At 36.7% G+C, this 26,780-nt stretch overlaps 1 protein-coding gene across 1 annotated transcript; it reads left to right on the top strand.

Annotated features, from left to right (window-relative positions):
• Nucleotides 1-15,184: 15,184 nt before the first annotated feature.
• Nucleotides 15,185-26,098, top strand: LOC140233408 (beta-1,4-galactosyltransferase 6-like). The gene is made up of 5 exons (XM_072313513.1): nt 15,185-15,421; nt 20,506-20,622; nt 22,882-23,069; nt 24,966-25,190; nt 25,912-26,098. The coding sequence occupies exons 1-5, from the start codon at nt 15,185-15,187 to the stop codon at nt 26,096-26,098; spliced, it is 954 nt and encodes a 317-aa protein (XP_072169614.1).
• Nucleotides 26,099-26,780: the final 682 nt, after the last annotated feature.

Consider the following 26,780-nt stretch of genomic DNA (forward strand, 5'->3'; position numbering starts at 1 on the left):
ATTTCATGAAATAAATCTTGAATTCCACTGAGAATATTGTTTGCTCTTTCATATCTTAAAAGAGGTTTTCCATTATCTTACAAAAATGTTGGAAACCTGAAGCCTAGTCAGCAAAAACTATTTCATCCCTTCAGAGCCCTTCTCAACAAAAACTATTCCATCCATTTTAAATGCCTTCTAATTATTTTTCTTTAACATGAATCAGTCATTCTACTTAGCTTTCTTTTTGTTTGATTTTGTTTATTTCATCTATTCATTTTATTCTCTTTCGTTTCATTTTTATTTATTTCACTTTATTTCGGCATTTTTATAGTATAGCACAAGGTCAATTAAAATAGTTATTGAGTAATATTTGAACAACGATCTACCTGAAAACAGTTAAATGATTGACTTAAATGTACATTTTTTTTTGATAATGCAAAGTAAAGACTGAAGCTGTTATTTTACACATGTGAATTAAAAGCATAATTTATCATGTGCAGATGAAACAAAACCTAGCATTAATGCTTTGAATTAGTTTGAGAATGTGAGTTAGGGATAGAAACAACCACTGTAACAAGAAATAGAATCCATATAATCGACATCAAGTATTGTTAAATACACAAAATGTGAACAATACAACAGTTATAATAAGAATGCTTCCAGACTAAACCGTCTACATTTATGGTTTATTGAGAAAAATACTGATATCTCCTTATATTTTAGGCTTTATTGCAAAAATGTTATGATACGGTAGGGTGTTTTGTGATAACAACAGACATAAACATATGCATCAAATGTGATACATGTATCTTGAATATTTTTAAAATCACAGTTCCCAAAGGTAAACTGGACCTTTAAGATTCCGTGTACCTGTAATACAAGAGGCCAAGAAAAGTAAATCTATGTTTAGAAATGTAGGAGACCATGATCATAAGCAAAATGTTTGAAGAGGATAAAGGCATGATTTTATCATCATCCAGCATGCCCAGGAAGGAAATCTCTTACCAATAGATTTAAAGCGCGCCTCCTCGAGAAAGGCCTTCGAACTAAAGACATCCCAATAAGGAATGGCCTATTGATTCATTAGCAATTCTACATCAATTTAAGTCACTGTTTGACTCATATTTGCAAAGTACATTTTGATAATTTTGTTACCGAGTATGAAAATGTGTGCAAATAATGTACTAATTGTATCAGAATCGCACCAGATTTCCGACATTGTATCGATGTGGAAGCAGAGCTGAAAGCTCCCGATCGTCGGTGGTCGTTCCACTCCAACACAAACAACAGCCCCTTTAAAACACTTAGCTAAATAATCGTGTCTGGATTACACGTCCTCAAAATGCAGATTTATGACTCGCCCATCAAAACAGTTTAGAAGCCACGGGACCAATGGCTCACAATACAGTTAAAACAAGCTGTGGTTTCACTTCATTGCCAAGAGAGCTTCCGGCAGAGCTGTTTCTGCATGGTACATTGTACCCTAATCATTGCTAATGATCACACATAAACACACACACACAAAAACAACATATATATATATATATATATATATATATATATATATATATATATATATATATATATAATGATGTTTGCAGTCCGCATGTATCATTATATATATATATATATATATATATATATGTATATAATGATGTTTGCAGTCCGCATGTTGGTACCATGCAGTTCAGAAAAGATGACGAAGTAGGGTAGTAATGCATTTCAGTCCAACAACCGATGTACGTATACGGTATATGTATATATATGGTTGTGCGCTTACAATGTGTGGGTCAATGTGTATGTATGTACTAGGTGTTACAAAAAACGTTTCTCACTTAAAGGGACTGTACAGTACTGGTTGAGGTGGGGATTCATGTTTTGAACATTCCTAAGTGAGATAATGAAAAGCCTCTTATGAAATATGAAAGAGCATGTAATTTTAAGAAGGATTCAACGTTTATTTGATGAAAATTGGTTTTCAAATGGCTGAGATATCCCCAAAAGTGCTAATAATAAAAGGCGACATACCACAACTTTATTAGGATCTCTTTGTTTTACCTTGTTTTTGGATATCTCAGCCATTTCAAAACCGATTTTCATCGAATAAACTTTTGATACCCCTTAGAACTGCATGCTCTTTGACATCTCATAGAGTGGTTTCTGAATATCTCGCAAAACGTTAAAAGCTAAATCCTCACCTCGACCAGAACTGTACACACCCTTTAAGATCCTTAATAGTTCGAAAACTATTTTTCAGATAAATGAGTAATAGCTGAATAGTGTATAATTCAGTTGGAGGTGATTTAAATATTAGAGCATGAATCAGTTTCATTAAATCCATGATAAGTTTTTAAGTTCCAGATATTGGTTAAATTTTAACCCTCTGTACAAAATTGAACTTTACACAGGAACCAATGACGTGTATGTGAGTGTGTACTTACAATGACCCTGAACAATGGACACGAATATCACGAATACCACCTTTTCAGAGCTCTGCTGACTAGGCTTCTGGTCTCTTGCTCCAAGGCACATGAATGCTTTTATTGATAGCTCATGATGGATTGCCCTGGACACTGCTAGTCTGAATTGATAGTATGTGGTAAAATGCATACACATGAAAAAGTAAGCACATGTTTTCATGCGCTTGCATACACTACATTTCAGGATGAATAAAGACTATAGCAGTGATAGTGGAATGGTTCTCATGAATATGTTATAGAGCATTCAAACCCTGGCCATTGTTAAAGACCATTGTCTGAGTGTTAACCACACACTCCCATACACACCAATAAATTATTGACCCCTGTGCAAAATGAAAGTTTTGTAAAGAGGGAAAAAATAGAGCAAAATTTGGAACCTAACTTAAAAATGAATAAATGGATTTAATGAAACTGATTTATGCTTTCATTTCTAAATTGCCTCCAACAAAATTGTACACTATTCAGATAGTGCTCATATCAATGTCAGTGTTATTTGGTATACTATAATAGTTTTTGAACTTGTAAAGATCAAAAGTGGAAAATGTTTTTTGTAACACCTAGTATATACACATCTACATAGATGACATAATTACCAATGGGAGAGATTCTTAATCTCAATTTTGTCGTAGGCATGGTAGGAGTCAGTAATGATCTGAGTTAAACACAGATCTAGAAGCACCATATTTTTTCAAAAAGGAAGATCAAAAGTGCAACGTTCTATATAGTTTCCCTTTTACCTATACTGATTCCGTTTGTTGAAAACAGACAAGCACAAAACATTATAAAGAACTATGTCGTCGGGTTGGTGATTTGGAGCGTCAACACAACATTCCAATATGTGCACAAAAACAGACGTCGGTTACATCCGCTGATTCCGTTGAATAAGACTGCGGCTTATGTAGCAATGCCACGCACCACTTTCTTAGCAAAGAATATGCGGTGTTCAATGATGCACACTGCATGGGTTGTATGAAACTACACTATAACATGCCTATACACAGATATTTAAACACACGCAGAGAGACACATACAGACAGAGATACTCACACACACACGCGCACGCACACACACACACACACACACACACTTATTTTCATCACTCTCTCTCTCTCTCTCTCTCTCTTTCTCCTTCTGCCGCTCTCTTATTGATCTTTTATCATCTCACTTTACTAGGATAGCGGAAACTTGAAACAACAACAACAACAAAAAGAAAACAAACCCTCGAATGAACGTTATTATCATATCAATATCATCATAATCATTTTTTGTTTTATTAGATATAGTGCATGCAATGACAACTTGATTTTGAATATCATTTCATAAATGAGAACAGATGAGTAGGGTCGAGAGTGTTCGGCCTGTCTCTCCTCTGCCCCCCCCCCCCCCCCCTTTGTCCTTTCTTTGTCCTCCTCCTCTTCTGCGGCCCCTTTAAACTTTATATCACAGCAAGAACATCAAGTTCATGGTAAACTGGAGTTTTAACTGGTTCCCAGCTTTTCATGGAACCTCCCACCAGGTGTGAGTGTGTTGGGCTCAGCGAAATCTCTCGAGAGTATAGAACAACGAGTGCACAAGTACCAAATCACTTTCATCGTAGTGCCACACTATTGTCTGGATATCAACTTGACCCGTATTTCAGAAAGGTTACAAACTCGTTAGGATCCGGGATGAAAAAAATGACACCATCATGTTACTATACTTTGAATGACACCGACGTTTACATACTAATTCAGCACCCATATTAGAAACCAATGGGCTCTTATTTCCTCCTGTTTTTATAGCGATCGCCAGTGAAAGACCTGTGTCCGTTGTAACAGAACCCGTTTTTGTTACGAAGGGATGAAAACTAAAGAAGTGTTTTGTTTATTTGTTTTGGGGTTGTTTTGTTTGTTTTGTTTTGGGGTTTGTTTGTTTTTTGAGGGAGGAGGATTCAAATTATCTTCATGAACAACATTTTTACAGGTTTAGTATTAGTAACTAAGTAACATTACTTTACCTGGACAGTCTGATTGACTGGAATTAACCGCCAGGTTATAATCTACCTTTAGTATGCTGAACATCACTCCCAAAATTGTCCATAATTTTTAATGACTGCTCTTAAACACAATTAATTCAACGTTATATGCATTTTGCACATACACTCACTTTTTTTTTTCACCACACAATACCACATAAAGCGTGCAAAAAGATCAAAGCACTTCTAAAATACAGTGCATGGGTTCAGTTTTATGGCATGACATGCCCTAATTCATATATATATATATATATATATATATATATATATATATATATATATATATATATATATAAGTGATGAAAATGCATTACCAGTTTATTTCATCATATATATATATATATATATATATATATATATATATATATATATATATATAAGTGATGAAAATGCATTACCAGTTTATTTCATCATTTCTTCGTGGAGCCAATACGTGAATTCTCATTATGCTTATAATATATATACATATATATATATATACATATATATACATGTTTTCTTACTTCTTACCTTCTTATTTGTCTTTTGTCGTGCGCAGTTTTCTTTTTTTTTTTTTCTTTGGGCTGCGTCAATCTGCAGCTCTAGATTCCCTATTACATACTGAAATCTCCTATATGGTTTATGTTTCATGTCCTGTTCTTGCATATATTTTTTTTTGCTTTTTTTTTTTAAAGCAGATGTGAAAATGATAAGAAATGTGAAATGAAAGGTAGGATCTTGCAGTACGTTTGTGGGAATGGTCTTGATGCCATCAAGGGTTGACGGATGTAAAAAAAAAAAAATGTTCGAGATACAGTATCACATTTGATGCATATGGGTAGGTCAGTTGTATCACAAAACGTCCTACTATGTAAAAAAATTGCAATAAAGCCTAAAATATAAGGATATATCACTACTTTACTCAATAAACCATCTCTGCAGACGGTTTAGTCTCGAAACACTTCATTATAACTATTGTTCACATTTTGTATATTTAACAGTACTTAACATTAACTATATTGATTCAAATTTTTACATTGGTTGTTTCTATCCCTAATTCACATTTTGGAGCTATTGTGAAGCACTAGAACTGGGTTTTTGTTTTATCTGCAAATGGTAAATTATGCCTTTAAGAGTCTGTCGCCATATATCGTTCTGCTCGACCATGTAAGGTGGCACAAAACCAACAACCGCCTATTGTGTCTTTTAACAGCAAATATAATGCGAACATTATGACACGGATCAATGCCTCACACAGCGCAGCCATCCCTCGTCATGATTTCCTAGGTCCTCATTGGCCAACACTTTGCTCTCAGACTGTTGAGGGTGAAGGATTTTTTTTTTTTTTATGTATGTTTTGTTTCAGTCTGTTGTGGCCTTGGCAAAATAAGGACCGCTATTGGTTTGTCACCTTGAACAAAACGCATACATTTATACACACACACACACACACACACACACACACACACACACACGCACACGAAAACTACCACAGTCCATCCTTCATTAACGACGCATTCTTTATGAACAACATATTCTCAGACTGTTTTTTCACTCGTTGGTAGTACAGTGTGTTGTGCCGATGTGGACGGATTGTGCACGTTCAAGTGCATATCGCCGGGAATCCGAGCAACCTGCTACGCTCCGGAGGTGGCGTGACTTTATGATAGCCCGACGGTGCACTGGCAAAAATTGTGTCCATACGATTCAATATTACAGGCGGATTAAAAGTGGCGTTTATGATCGTCCCACGTATGCCAGGTAAGTAAGTCGACAGACAGGCTTGGTTAGCTGATTTGTATGTATGTGTGCGTGTGTGTCTGTCACGTGTTATGTAAGATTTAGACTGAAAAAAAAAACTTTTTATTTGTCGAGCTGCAGCACATGAATGTAATTGTATATATATATATATATATATATATATATATATATATGTTTGTATAAACATATGTACATATACATATATACATTAATATATACATATATATATATATACATATATGCAAATGAATAATTGTGTGTGTATGCATGTGTTTTGTGGGTGTGCTTGTGAGTGCAAGTGAATGTGGGTACTCTTATATCATATTGATGGACAACTTTTGGCATCACTTTTATTCTTTATCTAATTGAACTGAATATACATGTACTATGTTAATAAACAACGAGGCCTACCTCTTCTTGTTTGACGCATCTGAAAGAAGACGATTTGTGCGAGACAAAGTTATAGCTACAAATAATCCTCTATTTCATTTCTTTTTAATTCAGTGGTTCATTCGGAGTGATTTCTTTTGAAATTAACAATACTCTATCTAATTGAGTTTGATTACTGTTTTATTTTTCTTCAAAGGTATTGAGCTGAGATTGGGATACCGTAATACGATTGAAAAGAGGACATGAAACGTACAGAATGGCAATTACGTTTCATGTCCGTTTATTACAACAATATACACTAAACTATACGAAACTAAATTTACTCCTCCGTGAAGCTTTTTTTTTCTTTTAGCGTATACATGCATTACCGTAAAAAGGTTCTCTTGGAAACAGTTTGAGCCACGGGGTCTATTAGGTCTATAGGTCTTAGGTCAAAGGTCAAATGAAATGCTAAAAAAACACCAAAACATTATGCTACATTATGATGCATGCATGTATTGCGTAACAATGATTTTTTTTTTGAAGTTTTGTGCCCTTTGGTCAAACATCAAGGGTCAAAGGTCGGGTTCACATGCGATAATTGCACTATTTACTGTTGAAATTGCACTTTTTTCTCCATACCTCGGAAATGATTCACTTTACACACTAAATTAAACTAAGTATGCATCACCGCACAGTGATTCTGTAGAGAGAGACTGGATCCAAGGGGTCGAAGATAAAGGGTCAAAGGTCTGTCAAATCATGTAAGGGTGTTGTCACACATTGTCAAATGTACTGTGACCTATTGAGGAAATAATGCGATAAAGGCATATCAAATGCATCTGCAGTTGCCATGGCCGTATTTCTATATCTGTATGTTAACTATATGAGGTTTCCAGGACGCGAGTGCCGTTCTACACATCGTCATGAGCTTAGGTAAATTGCATTGTAAATTTATGATTTGCAGCTGGTTGTAAAGTCTAACTTGTTTTGTGCATGACTTTCCCGCTAAAACGCTTGTTGTCATGGTCGTTAATGAGCCTCCTACTTAACTGAGCTGTCAGAAAAGCAAATCTCTGATCTGAATGTTAATTAAGCCCTCAGAATACGACCCCATTTGATATTTTACGCCTAGTATGCACCGCGGCGCTCATGAAATTTAACAAGCGAGATAATCTTGCGTAGAACAAGATAGACTCCACAGATCACACAGCCACCTATTTGTACATTTTAACCGAATTCCCCAGGGTCATGTGTATAAATGGAACACACACACACACATACACACACAGAGACACAGACACACACAATCTATGTTCCAGCTTGACTGCGTTGTAGAAAGTATTGCAAGAGCGTTTACTTAAGAGGGACACTCCGTAAAAACATAATAAATACGAAAACTAAAACGGAAATTGCATCTAAGCGAATTTGAAAGTACTTGGTACAAAATAAACATTTGAGGCAATAGGAAAGGTGCAACTGCCAGAACATAGACACCAGATTTAAGAAGATGTTGGAGAGTTATTTATTTTCATCATACTTATCTATAAATTGTAACTCGTAACGTCGACAAAGTCTGGCTTCCACAAAATTACGGGTTCTCAGATCCTCGAACTACATATTCTATTTCGTATGTTAATACTAGAATTACGTGTCAATTGTCATTTACTTAATGTTTCAGGTGTCTTCGGAGTGGTGTTATTGTACAAAAACACACACAGATACACAGTGTTTCAAATACGAGTGCCTCGCTTTTTTAAAGTCATCTTTGGAGATGAGTGTTCGGAATAAATCATTAAGTGAAAGAAAATAATCGCTGAAAATTAGTACTCCATGGGATATTATGTTCTCTTTCTTTGATCGTTGATTTTCAAATGACCCAACTTGTGTGTCATTTAACCTTATAATCTCCAGTAAGCAGGTGACCGGGCGATTTAGTCAATTCCTGTCGTAGTTGTAATAACTGCGTTTCTTTTCTTACATTTTTGTTCTCAGGATTAGCAATTACAACTAAAAAGCATGCCTGCATCAGAAAACTGTCGTTGACATTTCGTTTCAATTCTGTTGAAGTTTTGATCAGCTTCATTCTGAAGAGGATTTTCGTAATGAAAATCAACCTCATCCACCCAAATTAACATGTGTTATCGGACCGTGCATTCGGGTGATGTCCGTTATTCCATAGATTCGTTGATCTGGAAATGAAATAAATTTCTCTATTCCAAAGGGCCATTTTATTCACTATGTCCATAATATTCATTATATCCACGAAAATTAACCACATGAAACATAAAATGCGTGTACTTAGATAGTCCTTACTCTGAAAATGAAAGAGGCTTCCTTAATCCGAACATTTGTGGCTTTGTTCCAATGGTTCGTTATACCGGAGGTTCGTAAAAGTGAAATAAGGTCCGGTATTCCGAAGGTTCGTTAATCCGAGAGTGATAAGAAGATTCTGTATTTAAATCCCAAAAGCGCGTACTAACGAACCTCTGAAAATGTGAACCATATTTTATTTTCGGATGAGCTAACATAAGGAATAAAGACTTTTTTCTTACAGTTTGGGATTAACGAATTTTCAAAATACTGAAAGTTATTTCAATTTCGGATTAACGACCCTTCGGAATAACAAAGCCCTTTACATTTTTAGATTAACGAATCTCTTGAATAACGAATTACAACCGTGTGTCCTAACTTGTTTTTCTGAGGGTTTTTTTATTATTATTTTGTTGGTTAACCCCCCCCCCCCCCCACCCACATTAGTGATGCGGCAAATTGAGAGTGCTGCCAGAAGAAAAGTTGCATGCATTATCTTCACAGGTGTGACCCTTGAAAGTGCAGAAACTCTCCCTCGGAAGGGAGAAGAGGAAGAATATGACGTGGACAGTGGCGGGAAGTCAACCAGTAACGACTAGCCCGTGGTGGCTTACGTTTCTGCGACTATGTCGACTTCGGAGTCCCTCCACCATCGTACTTTTCATCTTTCTCGTCTGCATAGCTGCTTCCATCCCCTTCTTCTTTTTGGACACTATCCGCCAGGACGCTGTTGTTGGTAATTATCAATGATGACGTAAGTTTATGTAAAAGTCCCGGATGTACAAAATGAAATGATTCTTTTGTCCTGCTGTGTAAGTGTACAATACTCGCGTACAATATCCTCTCAATACTCATTACTTACGCCACACTTATCGCATAACTTGGGAGGCAAAAATGGTATGACCCCAGGTCATTCAATTTGTTAATCAATGAAGGGCATAGCCTACTATTTTTGGTGGTACACTGTACATAAAAACCCGTCTGTAAGTGTGATTCTTTCTCTTTTTCTTAATTAGATTGAACAGTACATTGTTGATTCGTTGGAAAGACCATTCATCAATTTCGTGATTTTTTTTTCTTTTCATTTTTTTTTGTGTGTGTATATTCATGTATTGATTAATTAACAGTTTACCCTGCGCTCCCTCAACTGAAAAACTTGAATATTTCCACAGACTGTCGTCAACAGCTTATCTTTGCCTGTTCAATTGGCTGTGTGTGCTTGTGCTTTGGCTTGTGTTGTCTTTCTTTTTAACTGTTATATGTTCGTCTGATGGTCACACAGATCTTTTTGCAATGCTTCCCCCCCCCCCCCATGATCAACAAAGTGATCTTTATCAATAATATCAAATGATATCCACACTGACGCCTTATGAAAAGAAACAAAGAAAAAGTGAAATAAAGTACTTAGCTAAGCGGGACGTAACTCGACAATCAGAAGTAAATGGTTTTGTCAGATTTTGAATATTTTGCTTCAGGTGTTAGCATTTCTTATTCTTCATTCTTGTTTACAAACACTTGTTTGTTTTTCTATAGGTAAAGTTAAGATGACTTACCTACTCTCTCGGAAAATTAGCAAGACGGATGATCACCATGCATTTCGTAACCTCTCTATTCAAACCCACGGCTACCTCAATAATTCCCATCCGGTCGCGAAATTTAATCTCACAAAACTTCTGAAGTTGAAAAAGCTACATTTGAATTCATCGCAGACAGCACGCCGGAAAAGTATCAGCACAGGTAATTATAATCGCTTGTATGAGAGGGGGAAACTTCAGGCCGTGCAATTGCCATGTTTGCAAATAATTGCATTTAAGACATATCAGTTTTTCAAAAGTTTCATTTAAATCAGACGTGATTTAAAAAAAAAGAGTAATAACGTTCCAAATGTTTTCAAGAAACATCGAAGTTCCTATGATGCCTGTCAATTCTGTAATTTCTCTTTTTGTTTAATTCCATTAATTTTTTATTAAAGTCTTCGGCACATATGTCTACCTTTCTTTTTAAATAATTTGTTTCTTTATCATTACAATTCTCAGGTAAATTATATCAGGGATGTTGGTTTCCTTTTTGTATTCATTGAAAAACGGAATGAATTCGTCTGAGTTCTATGTGCTAGTCAGTGGAGACACAATGCATTTTACCGATCAAATTATCTAGATTTTTAAATTTTTTGACAGATGTCAATTTGCTAATGCTCACATAATTTTTAAAGTGTAAGGTTCTAAATGTGGTCGTTTTACTTTTTTTATCCAAATATACTTAAACCTCAGAGGTTTCTGTTTGTTATACTTCGGTCCCTTATCACATGTCTGGACTTTCCAGCATTAAAAGGAAAATGGTTGTGTATTAATTGACACTACTTGTAGTCGATGGTACTGTCAGGGAAGACAATGCAATGACTCAGAGGTCGAAGGTCGAAGGTCAAATTGCAACAAGATCCGAAAAGGGTCAAGAACAAATGTGTCATAGGTTGGTAAACATGATCATAACGTCAAGTGTAATTTTTACATTTCTTTGCAGCTACTTGAAAAGATCTGATATACAGAAGAGTAATATCTTAAAATATAGATGCCAGGAAAAGCAAACTCGAGTTAAACCAACAACCAAAAAGAGGTGACGAAAAGTATTAAAGTTGAAAATGACTGGTATTAGTATGAACATGGTGAAATTTGTTGCGATAATAGCAGCTAATGATAATCATGATGGTTTTTGTTGTCGTCCTGTGCGTAACACCATTATCATTATTTGTTTCCAGATCATCTACCTGGCGTAAGATATCAAAAGACATGTGAAGAACATAACATCGCAGGCCTCGGTAAGAAAAGGAAAGCGCTCAAATATTTTTTTTTTCTGTGTCATATCAGACCGTTTGTATATAGATATATATATATATATATATATATATATATATATATATATATATACACTGTATCATCAAAAACAAAACTGAAACAAAGTTTATGCTGTATTTACCAACAGTTTCAACACTGGAGAAAGGGCGAATCGCTCGAAAGTTTGTGTACCGAAATAAACTGTTGGCGAATACAGCATGAACTTTGTTTCAGTCTTGTGGACAACTTACTCAATATACAGTCAGGGAGACTACCTATTTTGAGGGAAGATTGAAATCCCCCCAAATAGGGAACATTGAACCGCGAGCAGATGTTACGTAACGGAGCGACGCGATATGGTCAGAGCGAACCGTTACAGATGTTCTTTTTCCAGTCGCTATGAGAATAATTCACCGAGAGGGAGAGAGAGAAACACATGTACACACACGCGAGCGTACACACACGGAGGGTCATCCGCATCGAGTTGGAGGACGGATCGTTGTGTGTAGCTATTTTTAGCGCTCCTCTCTCTCCCCCTCTCTCCTCCATCGTTCTGTTGCTGCGTACCCGTGATCAGTGATGATGCTGATAAGCAAAATCCCCATAACCAATCACTTCGTTTCGCGACCCCCATGGCAGAAAAAAACAAAACAGCAAGTGAATTGACCATGCACATCGACATTGTGTTGTTGGAAGGCGGAGCATGGTCGTGCAGACCTATGTTTTGATCGAAGTTAGAGCACGAGGAAGAGACATGCAAGTTTGAAGAACAACAAAAACCTTCACAAGACAAGACTAATAGTGAGAGGTAATTATCATCTATTAACTCTATTTCAATTTCAACTATTTTAGTTAAAAGCATATGTGATTGTGACGTGTTGATCAAACATTTCTAGAGACAAAGTGAGGGTGGATGTCGCAATATAGTTCCCTGGTTCATTACCGTGATAGTGTACGTGTGATGTTGCGATGATCTAGATGAGGTAACCTTGTGGTTGCATGAGGCTTGTAACTTTTAACCCAGTGAGCATGATCGCAAGAGAGCAAGAAAGTATGAGGACACTGATGGTCATGTAGCAAAAGAAAGAACCCCGGAGCTCCGGCGGTCCGCAGTTGACGTTCGACGGCTGTGCGAGAGCTCCAGCGTCATGCAACCTATTAGAACACCTACGGTGGCGGTGCCTTCCGTCTCTTGCTCTTTTCATTCGGACATTCCACAGAAATACGGGCAAACCAGGAGTTTAGGGGACCGGACTATCTAAGTACAATACCAGTTCTCACCAACTCTTGATCATTTGACGAAAAAAATAACTGAATTGTTGATAGAAATATCGGCAAAAACATGACAGGCTACCACAATTCCCATAGACGTTGAAGCTCAGCGGTAACAGCGCTCATGTACGCACGGTACGTGCGTGCACTGTGTTAACGCGATTCATGCATAGCGCATTGCAGACACACACACAGTCCGTCCCTATGTTTCGTTGAATAATCGCTGCAAAATAAGAACGCCTTGAAAGAAACTATGACACGGAGATTCAAAAAATACACTTTGGATTCGCGTTTTCATCCTTCAATTACAAATTTTCCTCACTATATGTGAATATTGATTTTTGGAGGAGATAAACTTTGGTTATTCATCTGTCATTGGGTGAAATTTCAATATCAACATTAAATGAGGATTTTTTAAGGTGAATTTTTAAAGACATGCATGTCAAAACGATGCAGTGATAGCCATTGACTTTGTACGCGTCGAGCTTCTGCCAGAGACTGCGGAAAGGTCATGAATAATTCATTAAGTCCAACTTTCCCGATTTTTCGCGAATATCTCCATTCCCTAAAAATCGGCTGTCTCCCTGACTGATATATATACAAACAAACATAACCTTTTTTTTTGTTATTTGCTACTTGTTAAAAATGTGTTGTAATTTTGTTCGTTTTGCATTCATTGTTATGTTTAGTATATTTTTGAATGTATAGAATTAATATATTGAAGGTTAGTTAAGTTTAGTATGATTTTACACCGAGGTTGATTTTGTTTATGTGTTATTATATATTGTCATTGTAGATTCTAAAGAAGAGCAATTAGCCCGAAAACGTAATTAAAGGGTTACTACTCAACATCACAGCCACGTCTCTCGTGCAAGTTTTGCTGGCAATACATTTACCTGTCCTTGCACCGCCCCGCCATGTTTTCTTTTAGTCTATTGCTGTCACTATATGTGTGTATATATATATATATATATATATATATATATATATATATGTATATTAATATATATATATACATAGTGATGCAAGTATATATATATATACATATACATTACACACATAGTGATGCATGTATATATATATATATATAGCTATGTATAGTTATATTGTTAACTTTTTTTTAACATAGTGAATACCAAGGATCTATAGCCTTCCCCACTTTATTACGTTAATATTCATATTTCCATACATTGTGTAGAATATTTACAGTATTGCTTTTTTTACATGTTGTGTACACTACTATTATTTCTAAATGAAATAAATGAATATACTGTATAGACCTTATTCATATAAAGACATCATATATATATAATATATATATATACATATATATATATATATATATAGAGAGAGAGAGAGAGAGAGAGAGAGAGCTAGAGAGAGAAATGCGTGTGTGAAAATGTAGAATGTGATAACCATGAGCTGTAAGAATGGGACATTAAAACCAAATGCTGGCAGATTTAGAACACGATGTCTATGAGACCAGGGAAGGACTGGTCAGGTGTTGAACACTTGAGCCGCTTCGTCTCCTTAAAAAAAAAAGGGGGGGGGGTTAAATATAAGGTTTGGTTTCCTCTTCCTTCGTTCCATCAATAACTGAGAAACGAACACGAGCAATTTTCCATTTTTCGAGGTTCCAGACTCGAGTTGGAAAGAACTAATGGATTAATTATGGATAATGGATGGAAGGATTAATGAATTCACGCTCATCACCATACGGGAATACAATAAGAACTGAAATAATTTTTTTTTTTTTAATAATAAAGAAGATATTTGTTGCTTTTTGCATTTTTTTAACGAATGTCTCGTTTGCCTTCCCCTCCTTCTCTCTCTCTCTCTCTCTCTCTCTATATATATATATGTTTAATTATATATTATATGTGTGTGTGACTATATGTACATACATGTGTGCATAAACATCCAAAATACATACTCAAGGCTAGTTATATGTATATAAATTCGAATATACAAATACACTATATATTCTAGTTACATACAAAATATTTATATTCATAAAATTATATAATTTTATACATATGATGTGATTGCTTGTTTGTATATAATTTGTCTGAACTGTCTGCTGTTTGTATGTGTATGCATATCGTGCACATTTTTGTTTTCATTCTTTCTTCTTTTTTTTTTTCGTAGTCGGTAGACAGAGGTTGGACCTGCGTGACATATCGATGTCAATGTCGGTCCGTATCGTCCTCGGAAATGCCACTGACGAGGTCAAGAAGGCGGTCAAGTTCGCGAACGACGGTCTCCGAGAGAAACTCGCCGCCATAAAACGGGGCCAGGTGGCGAAGAAAAGTGGCAGCAGATTACGCTCGGTATTAAGATCGTCGTCCGTGCAGATTGGGTCCTATCTCTACATGCCTGGCGGGCACTGGAAGCCCATAAACTGCCGTCCTCGTTGGAAGGTAAGTGTCGTTGTTAACGCGTGTTACGTTTGTAGAGTAAAAGGCTTCAAAATTCCCATCACAATAAATTGTGGAATAAGAATATTCAGATCACGTGAGCGTTTTCACTAATGGTTCAAATCAAGCTTTATTGCATAAAAGATTGAACACAATCATGTACACACACTCTGACACACACGCATACACAAATACAAGCAGTGGCGGATCCAGAAGGGGCGCAACCGGCGCCCCGCCCCCCCCCCCTTTATTTTTCGTTAAAAACGAAAGAAATAAAAGAAATAAAAAGAAAGAATGAAATGAAACCGGAAGTGGCACCAGAAATATTAATTGCGCTCCCCATTTGCAGAATTCCTGGATTCGCCCTGACAGAGATATAATATTCTAATATTCAAACTTACATTTTGCATAAACCGAGCGTATTTTCTCTCATTAACTTTTGTACATGCACACCAAATTATTTGAAACTTTCAGTGCTTTGTATGATTAAAAAAAAAAAAAATTAGAGCGGGACAGAAGATTGACCAGTAGTTTTGACATGCAGTAAATAAAGAACATTTACATAATTATGTAATTCCCAGTTCTCTTGTGTGTGAAAAGGCTGTACTACACGCCTATATTCATAAAAGATTAAAAAAAAAGCACACACACACATGCATGCATGCAATGTGATGCCAATGTGTGTAAATAGATTTGCACACATAGATAGTTTTGACATGTAGTAGATAAAGAACATTTACATACATGTAGTTCCCAGTGCGTGTGTGTGTGGTAAGGCCGTACCGCCCGCCTATATTCATTAAAGATTTAAAAAAAAAAAAAAAACATACACACACAAACTCATGCATGCAATGTGATGCCAGTGTGTGTACATAGATTTTCCCTAAACAGCAATAGATAGACTTGCAGATACGTGTTTTGAGTGTGGGTGTGTGTGTGTGTGTGTGTGTGTGTGTTTATCCCGTTGAATCCTTGTGGAATTTTGCTGCTGAAAAGGTATATGTTGTCATAAGCATAATGATATAGCTCATAATGCTGTCATAAGTATATAAGTAGCTCATAATTTCTATATAATTATAGGCATTAGTCATATAAGTGGAATGGTGTGAAGAGTTTACTTGCAAGAAGGGGTTAACTCCATTTTTTTTCAAATATTTGCAATCATACCTGCTAAAAGAAAAGAAAAAAGAAAATGATAAGGAATAGGTGATTTTTTTTTTTGAATAATAACTTCAAGAATATCATGCAACAACCGAGATATCATTGAATTGTTTTATTTTGCTCTATCGGATGACGAGATTAACTACCTTAACATAATTATTTAAAGAATGGCGCTTCATGTTTGCCTTCACAAGTCTTCATATTTGTAACGTAACGTATCGAATTCTCAGAGCATGCCCCAAATTGGAAGAAATTCACCCGTTTAGATTAGAATGTCAGTTTCACAGAGAGTAGAAGAAGAAACTTACAAAAAGGGCAATACAAGAGAATCAGGAACTGTATATTCAGTAAAATTGAGTTTTTCTTTAAACAAATATTATGTAAAGAGATCCGATGAAAGACGTATCCACTCTATACCTTGTGAAATACTGACGATTGATAGTAAATGTTATAAAGATATACAACAATAAACTATAGGGCCCTATATGTGTAGATATGCTTCCTTGAACCTGATCAATACTAGGGCAATATTTGATTTATGTGGAGAAAACAACAACAGGATTAAGCATCACCTTGGATTTTTTTTTTATAGGTCAAGCGGATATTGCAATATATCTGTTTAACTTCCCTGTTAGTTTCCTGTTAGTTAGTGAATTCAACGGACAGCCTTGATTTAAAGTCTTGCTGTGATTGCCTACATTTTTTTCTTGTACCGCTTTTATTTCAATGGACACCAAGATATTAAAATGACCCATTTGTCCTGTGTTGTTTTATTTACTCGGGTTTGCATGGTTGTTTCTTTATCTGTGTCCATGTGCTTGTTTGTTTGCGTGTGTGTGTGTGTGTGTGTGTGTGTGTGTGTGTGTGTGGTATCTTGTCCAAATGCTTTACTTGGACCTCTTCCTCTTATCTCCCGTTCGTTTACTTAGATATCTACACACGTATGCAAATATGTACTGCAAGTTCCCTTCATATTCCTTACGACTTAGTGCTATTTCGACTCGCATTGATATCATGAAGATCAAACTATTTGCATGCATATCATGTATATTGTGAATACATGTTTGCGTAGGTGTGTATACAAATATTTTGTTCATATATTATACTATTGTTTAATATTTACTTAATGTATGTTGTCCCGATACTGGTATTTACTACATTGCACAACACCGATATACCATTTTACCTGCTTGTACAAATCGTCATTGTTATTTTGTAAAGATTGTGTATCATATTTTGGCTATGGAAGAGATGATGAAATGAAAAACAAAAACGAAATTAACAATAACATAGTATTAGTAGTTGAAGTAGTAGTAGTAGTAGTAGTAGTAGTAGTAGTAGTAGTAGTAGTAGTAGAAGGGAGGTGGGAGAGTTTTCCACCTTTCTGGTAGGAGCAATAGTAACAGCACTGTTGATGGTATAGTGGTATCAGAATCACTATCATCATCATCATTACCATTTTCATCGTTAAAGGTAAAGTTTACCTTTGGGAGCAGTGATTTAAACAATTTTCGAGTTATCACATTTGATGCATATGTAGAGGTCAGTTGTATCATTAAACATCCTATCATATAAAATTTTGCAATAAAACCTAAAATATAGGGATAAATCACTGTGTTTCTCATTAAACCATAGATGGTTTAGTCTAGAAACAATCTTAGTATTGTTCATATTTTGTATATTTAACAATACTTAACATTAATTGTACTGATTCAAATTTTTACATTGGTTGTTTCTATCCCTAACGCACATTTTAGAACTATTGTGAAACACTAAAGCTGGGTCTTGTTTCATGTGCAAATGGTAAATTATGCCTTTAATATTTGCCTGTTCAGGCAATTTGTTCTCACGTCACCACAATCACTGTTAGGGGGTCATCACAGGAGCGCGACACCCACGAGTCATACTGCCCATGAGCTCTACATTGTAAAAGGTCCATGATTCATACACTCAGTCTACGAGTCATACAGCCCATGAGCCCGTCACTACCCCCCCCCCCCCTCCCCGAAAAAAAAAAAATCAACCAGCGGAAAAAAAGGTCCACGAGATCGACACTGCGTACCTAATGATGTAATGTGTGTCTCGCTTTTTTTTTTCTTACATCATAGTGTCGGACTCGTGGGCCTTGTTTATCTGGTGTCGAACTCATGGTCCTTATTTGCTTAGTGTCGGGCTGATGAACCGTATATCGTTTTGGGGGCTATTTACTTGATGTCGAGTTCTTCAGCCTTCTTCACTTAAAGGTAGGGGATACCTTTTACAGACCTCCCAAAATGCAGCAAAACATTAAATATGAACCTCAGGGGACTTGTTTAGGCCACTGCTGAGAAATTTGGAAGTCAACAGTTATCTACAATTTGAATAATGCACAAAACTCAACTACTCAGTAGTTCTGTGTGTCAGCCACACTTAAGCCTTTTTGTTGCAGTCTTCTGTATTTTTTATCTATAAACACAAATCTAAAAGTATAAGAGCTGATGTAATAACATATAGAGTGTGTGGCAAGAATGTATATAGAAATGTTTGTAAGTTTTGATGAACTTTCTTCACAAAATATACATGATGGACACACATGCAGTGCATGGGTCTGCAAAGGTAGCCTAGTAATGTACTGGAATTTACGGTGAGCCCCGAAAAAAATTCAATTCAAAATCTAACGGTCAATAGAAATGTACTAAATGTTACCTTCCACTTTCAATACCTTATGGGAGTTTCTAAAATGATACTCTCTTCAATATACCACTGTATTTATTCAACTCTTCATTTAAGGCATGCAAAATGGGATTCCCTACCTTTAAAGTTTCTAGATCGTAGGCTGTATGACTCGTGGACTGTATGACTCTTGGGCTGTATGACTCGTGGGCTGTAGGACTCGTGGGTGTCGGAATATAATAATGCACCCACTGTAGTTGCTTTCACTGTATCAGCGGTACGTTTTACCCAGGGGCTCTTCAAAAAACAACGATACCACACACACAGCAAAACCCATGACTTCCTAGGGTTCCGTCCATAGATTCTGCCCACTAAAACGTTCGACGGTCCTTGCTATACATACAAGCCTCGAGAGCCTTTGTCAGTGGCAAAGTTCTTTGGCATAGATACTTAGTGCTACTTGTTGAATGGTGCTTGTGTTTGTTTGTTTGTTTTTTTCAGTCATATTATCATAGGTGCCGGAAAGGGGGGGGGGGGGATGTAGAGGGTGCGATCCGGAAATGGGAAGGCAAAAAATGATAGAGGTTACCTCCTGTTTTCTGACGGATCTGTGGACCCTGAAAATTTCATTTTTAGTTTATCATGTTTATGATTTTCAAACTTAGAGTGTGTCTACTGTCATATATATTTCAATATTTTAACGGACGAGAAAGATTGCATTTCTTGTCTTCCATGTCTTGTTTTCTGCATGAATTATATAAAAAAGACAAACACACACACACTCACAGAAAGGCACCCAACTTGACACCTATATCTATACTCCTATGTCTCGTATGTGTTCGCATGTATGTGTGTGTTCCGTAAGTCTCTGATTCTTTGTAGTAACATTAGTTTGTGTTTTTATTGATTTTACCCTCAATTGTTGCTCTAGATCAGTTATCTGTGCTCCCCATGTCATTTCCCTACCACTGATTTTATTCTAGGACTTACTATTCTCTCACAAGCTTGCTTCTATGTAGACCCCATCATATTTCCTCTACTTTGTGAGATTATAGTCACCAATATCAATGTAAACCGACGATTACATTCATTTTCATATCAAGGCAGTTGTTCACTCCAGTAAATGTTTCACCTAATCTGTACTTTGCAATTTTGGATTTGTATAAACAATTTTCTATTATTTTTTTTTGTATGACACATAAATATGAAAATAAGTTGATATTGAAATTGAAATTGAAAATAAGTCAAGCTTGTCGTCTTCTCGTATTGTACAGGTCGCAATTATCATTCCTTTCCGAGATCGATACCACCATCTGCCGATCATTCTACGATACCTGACCCCGATGCTGAAGCGCCAACTCCTCGAATTTACTTTCTTCGCAGTCGAACAGGTGAGTCACAATCTCGCGACGGCAGCATATACGGCATTGTCTGTCTGGTTTTTCAACTTCAACTATCTGTATTCCACTTCTCGATTCACAAACACATTACCATACCACGCCCTTTCTCACTGTCTACGAGTAGGCACTGAAGACAAAGTATTCACCAAATACCCACCATATCTATAAACCCTGTAAAAAAAAAAAGAGAGACCTAAGCACAGCGATGTATTCTATCTATTTGCTCTGTAATTTCGATATGTACATCTTCAATTAGAATCATCATAACATTACAAAGCTTTTGTTGGTCACTCTGAAAAAGTGGCCACCTTGTTTCAAGAAAGGATGGGGGGGGGGGGAAGCACCGAGAAACTGATAACAGAATCAGGGGAAAAACACTCTAGAGAGCCTAATTGTGCTACACATAAATACATTAACTTTTTCTTCAGCTAAACTTGGCTATTCTAACTTAACATAACAGGAACCAGGAACTAGAAGTAAATTGCAATACCAACACCCTCCAACACATGAACTTACTCCTGGCAGCATGCCCTTCCCACCACCCAATTTGCAAATCGCTTCACACGCCATTTTTGGCTACCTGGTAGCCAACTTGCTGCGTACTGGATCAATAATAATATTTTCTGTCCCACGGTGTGACTTAGAAATAATGTCTATAGATATCAAGGCTAGAGGTTAGAGAGTGAGAGACAGACAGACAGATACACAGACAAATAGAAGAAGAAGCGAAATGAGTGGGAGAAAGTAAACACAGAGAATAAAAGCTTCGAAAATGCAAAAACCAGACGCAAACACACACACACACATACACACAGACACATGCAAACAAAAAGTTTGAAGCAGAGTGACAAAACAAAAGTGATCCCACGTCTGTACCGAAGCCTAAAGGTGCGCGCGCGTGTGTGTGTGTGTGTGTGTTTGTTTGTGTGTGTTTGTTTGTGTGTGTGTTTTAATGAATTCTCTCTGTTGATCGCATTCATTGGCTATACCACAGAGTATTATAGCAGTGATGCGCTAGGCAGCAATAGAACACCTGTTGACACGTGTGCAAAATATATCGACCCACCAATATGCATGTACCGCTCCCGTGCTCTGACTTTGAAAAGTTCGTTTGCGAAATTTCTCAAATCAAGTCTTGAACCTGATGGTGAAAGATTAAGCAGGAATTCATGCACACGAGATACAGAATATTAAACAAACAAACAAACACACACACATACGCACCCGCACACACATAATATATACACACACACTAAACTAACTAAACCATCGACACCCTGATTCAATTATGATAAGACAAGTATTCCTAAAAAAAAATTTTGAAGCCTCAATGAAACGTCCTAGCTCAGAGGCATAATGATATTCTTGCAGCATGTTCGTCATTATGCCAAGTGGATTCACGGTATGTCGAATCTTTCAGCACGCACAATTCTATGCGACTGCCTTGAGCGCCATGATACAATGGATACATAGCAGTGAATAATAATAACTGTACTTTGGACTTTGAACTTATTCATCCGTACACAGGATTCACCCTCACTGAACCTAACGTTTTTCTTTGGTGCAAAATTCCGTCACTTTTATTGTAACGATAAACAATACTGTTGGACCCAGAAGAAAAAAAAAAAATCTAGAATAATAATGATGAGGCCCTTACTGAAATAAAGGGGAATCTATACCATGACTATTGCCATTATGTTAAATCGAATTACAGAAAAGTCTTGGACACAGAATTAGTTGCTCAGCCATTTATAGCTTTCAGGCCATTTGCATTTTAACAATATCTGACTATTTTTTTTTTCCCGCGTTCGTTCGAAATGAGCACGAGTTTTTCACAATTAATTTTTCGGAGACACAACATTTGCTCCTGCGAAAAATTGCTCCGGTCGTATTTTCTCCAAGGATTTAGTGTTAGGGTAATGGTTGTGATAGGGTTTTAGGTTTAGTTTGATGTGAGGATTAGGATTGGGATTATAAGGTTATATTTATGGGTAGAATGTATATATATATATACATATATATATATATATATATATATATATATATATATATATATATATATATATATATATATATATATATATATATATATATGTATATATGTTTGGCCTACGGTGCAGATATTTCATGGGAGCAATTGTCGCTGGAGCAAATGCCATGGAACCAATTTTTCACTGTCGTTTCTCTGACGCATTGACCCTGCTAAATGACGTTGCCATTTTTTCTTTGTCCAAAATGCTTTGTGTGCAGGCTAACCGAGACTTATTCAACCGAGCAATGCTAATGAATGTGGGATTCCTAGAGGCGCTAAACTTCACCAGATACGACTGCTTCATCTTCCACGATGTCGACCACATACCCCACGACGACCGAAACTATTACGGCTGCACGGGCATGCCCAGGCATTTCTTGTCCGGAGTGGACCGGTGGAATTACAAGTAGGCGTACGGTAGTCCCACAGACTGATATACTTTTTTTTTTTTTTTTTTTTTTTTTTAACGGCGAGATCTGTACAGTCTGGTTTGAGCGATATTCATGTGGTTCATTACTTCATTCTTTATGTTGATTTTTGCACTGGTATAATTTTAGTTGGTCAAGATAAAGATATCCGTTCTCCGTATAATTCCACGCCTATGAATTCGGCAACCTACAGTTTTACAAGCGTCATTGCTTTTATGTATGCCCCATCATATTTCTGATATTTACTTGTGGCATCCTCTGATGATATGACCATATACATTTGTGTTAAGTGTGTTTATTTTTTTCTTTCTTCTCCAGTCAAAAGATATGGTTGTATATCTTTTGTATTCTTGTTTTACTGTCAATCATTTTGTAATCCCATCACTGAGAAAGTGGAAATATGAAAATAAACTTGAACTTGAATTTGAACTTGTGGGATGGATTATTGGGGCATGAAAGACCTTTTATATATAGTTTCACTTTATGTTGTACACGAATCGACAGTGCCATGTTTAGATTTGTTAAGTGATTATGGTGGTCCTTGAGCAGATAAATTAACACTGAAAAAAAAATAATACACTAAACAATGATGATTACAGAGGAGCTCACATATTCCAACAATGTAGCAATGTAATTCCATATTACATGTATACCACTTGCTTAACATGTTCACATGTATAGAATTTATGCATGCTTTCTTCTTTTGTTCTGGGTTCTTGAGCACCCAAATCATGCGTTCTTATGTGAATCTGCTGTTAGTTATCAATTATGTTCATTGTGATTTGTTTTAAATTTTGAAAACATTCTTATTCTTCATACCAATCACTATATATATATACATATTTTAGGATCTTTCCTGTTTGAACACTCTGAGCTCCATGGTACTGTATGCTAACATTTTTACTATACAATATTGTTTTGTATCAGAATGGTCCTGTGGCTAAATTGTGGGGAAAATGATTAAAGGGTGTGTACAGTTCTGGTCTAGGCGAGGATTTAGCTTTTAACGTTTTGCGAGATATTCAGAAACCACTCTATGAGATGTCAAAGAGCATTTACTTCTAAGGGGTATCAAAAGTTTATTTGAAGAAAATCGGTTTTGAAATGGCTGAGATATCCAAAAACTAGGTGAAAGAAAGAGATCCTAATAAAGTTGTAGCCTGTCGCCAGTAACCAATTTTCATCAAATAAACGTTGAATCCTTCTTAAAATTACATGCTCTTTCATATTTCATACGAGGTTTCTCATTATCTCACTTAGGAATGTTCAAAGCATGAATCCCCACCTCAACCAGTACTGTACAGTCCCTTTAACATACATTTGAAAAACAAAAAATTAAATCACTATTTTGAGTGACTTATGTCTTACCCTACTCACCCCCCCCCCCCATGACAATGAGATAAAGATAGAATAAATCTCATCGAAAACCGCTCTCTAGCATGTTAATGTTTGTTCTAGGTATTTTAGAGTGAAATCACTTTTTTATGCAATAGGTTATAATACAGGTCATGCTACTGTCACTGCCACTGCAACATATTACACATATTGATACGGCATGTGTAAACCTACTGGATTAATTGCTTGGAATAATGGACACGTGAACATATAAATCATACCAAAACTAAACATACCCTTGGCTAGCCGCAACGATTGAGGCTACCCTCCAAAGTGCATTGACATTTCCTATCAAGACCAATATTCTCTGACTAACTGCCGTTGATTCAATGCATACAAATGGCTAATCCTTTTCGTGTGCTACGTTCATATTTCTTAAGAAAATGTTTCACTTGCGTTATTTGGTTCGTCTATTACTTTCTTGTGTTTATGTTTTTTGTTCTTTGTTTTGTTACCCTCTCTCCCTTTCATTTTTCAAGACTGATGTACGAAGACTTTTTCGGAGCCGTGACGGGATTGACGAGGGACCAGATCGTGCAGATCAACGGTTTCCCAAACGTATACTGGGGATGGGGCGGGGAGGATGATGAGATCCGAATGAGAGTAGAGGAGGCTCACCTAAACATAACGCGGGCAAAGGGCCCTATTGCATTCTACGATGTCATTCATCACCACCATAACAGGGCGCCGCCTGCTTTAGATAGGTGGGTCATATTTTTGAAACACATCATGTGTTTCTAGAGCAGTATCTGCTTTAGCTCATTATGAACTGACGTCTTATGTTATTGTTTTGGTTTTAATGGCGTGTATCACTCAGAATTGAGTATTTATGCCAGGTTCCTTTTTTATTTTTTTTTTTACTCTCTTTTTTTTTTTGTCAAATTGGTGTAATTCATCACTTTCCTCATGTAATTGAGTAAAAATGTGATGGCCTTTGTTTGGTCAGCTATTTGGTCCCCTGATTGTTTACTAACAAGATACCTTCTGCCCAGACCGGCTCAGTGCGTCGAGCAGTCTTCTCAGCAGAAAAGTAAGCTGCCTAGGCCCCCGGTACACAAACAAAGGGTCCAACGCTCTCCAAAGAAAATTTTGCTAACTACGGTGCTATGGTGCTAGCTGTTCTTACAGAGGGCGCCCTTCCATTATTGCTAGCTTTCTTGCGCAAGCCGTGCGATAAACGTTTGAAGCAGATTTCCCTTACCAAAAAAAAAAAAAAAAAAGTTTATCTGTGTGTAGGTGTGTCTTCGTGAGTATTTGCGTGTGTCTTATAACTTCAAGTCTTCAGTATGTCTCTTTTCTCCCTCTTAATCCGCGACAGATGTTTCTTCGCACAAAAAATATTATTGTCTATCAATTTACTTATATCAAAATAATCTTATCTATCTTTTTGGTATTTTTGACCTTTGTATTTTCGTATTTCCCCAGGTTTTCTCTTCTGGAAACATTCAGAACTCGCTACAGAGGAGATGGACTGAACAACATTGTCTACCCAGAACCGACATACACATTCAACTTACTTTACACTAACGTGAGCGTTGATATTAAGCGGATATATCCATCTGGCGTAGAAATGAGATCAACGGCAGTGACTAAATTACGTGATCGCCAATAATGATATTATTGCAGTATGCATCTCGAATGATAATAATTTAGAGACATCGGATCGTAGGATACAGAACGAGCTTCAGGTTCAAGTATAAGGCTGACGTCACACGTCCCAAAGTTGACACCAGACGGCCGTGCGACTATGCACTTTTCATTTTCCCGTGACTTTGTTAGCCCCGAATGTGGAAAAAAGCCGATCAAAAGCCAAAGGAAGTACGAACTTTTGTTAGCAGCCTGAGAAATTCCACCGGTTGTTCGGTGATTTTAAGATCCCCTCATGACTAATCCGATAATTATACGATCAGAGCCGATATTTGAACATTTTCTTCACCGTGTGTCCATCTTTGAACCTCAACTTTGGGACAGTGTGATGCCTTTCCTTTCAAAGTTTTCCTTTCAAAGTGCCTCCAGCCGCTACACAGTCAACCAGTGTGTGCCATATATATTATGAGTGCCTCTTTCGAGCTACGTCCATGAGTTCGGAATCTACACCTATAACGGGTGTATTTAAATGTGAGTGTTTGGCAAATACTGTGTATGTGTGTGTGTGTGTGTGTGTGTGTGTGTGTGTGTGTGTGTGTGTACGTGTGTGAGTGTATTAATGTGTCGTTATCACTGTTCGTGTCGATGTGATAACAATGTATCATCATCATTGCTGCACAATCAATACGATGTCTTTCTCAAAGAGA

The sequence above is a fragment of the Diadema setosum genome, chromosome 9, assembly GCF_964275005.1.
Source record: "Diadema setosum chromosome 9, eeDiaSeto1, whole genome shotgun sequence".
In the NCBI taxonomy this organism is placed as follows: domain Eukaryota; kingdom Metazoa; phylum Echinodermata; class Echinoidea; order Diadematoida; family Diadematidae; genus Diadema; species Diadema setosum.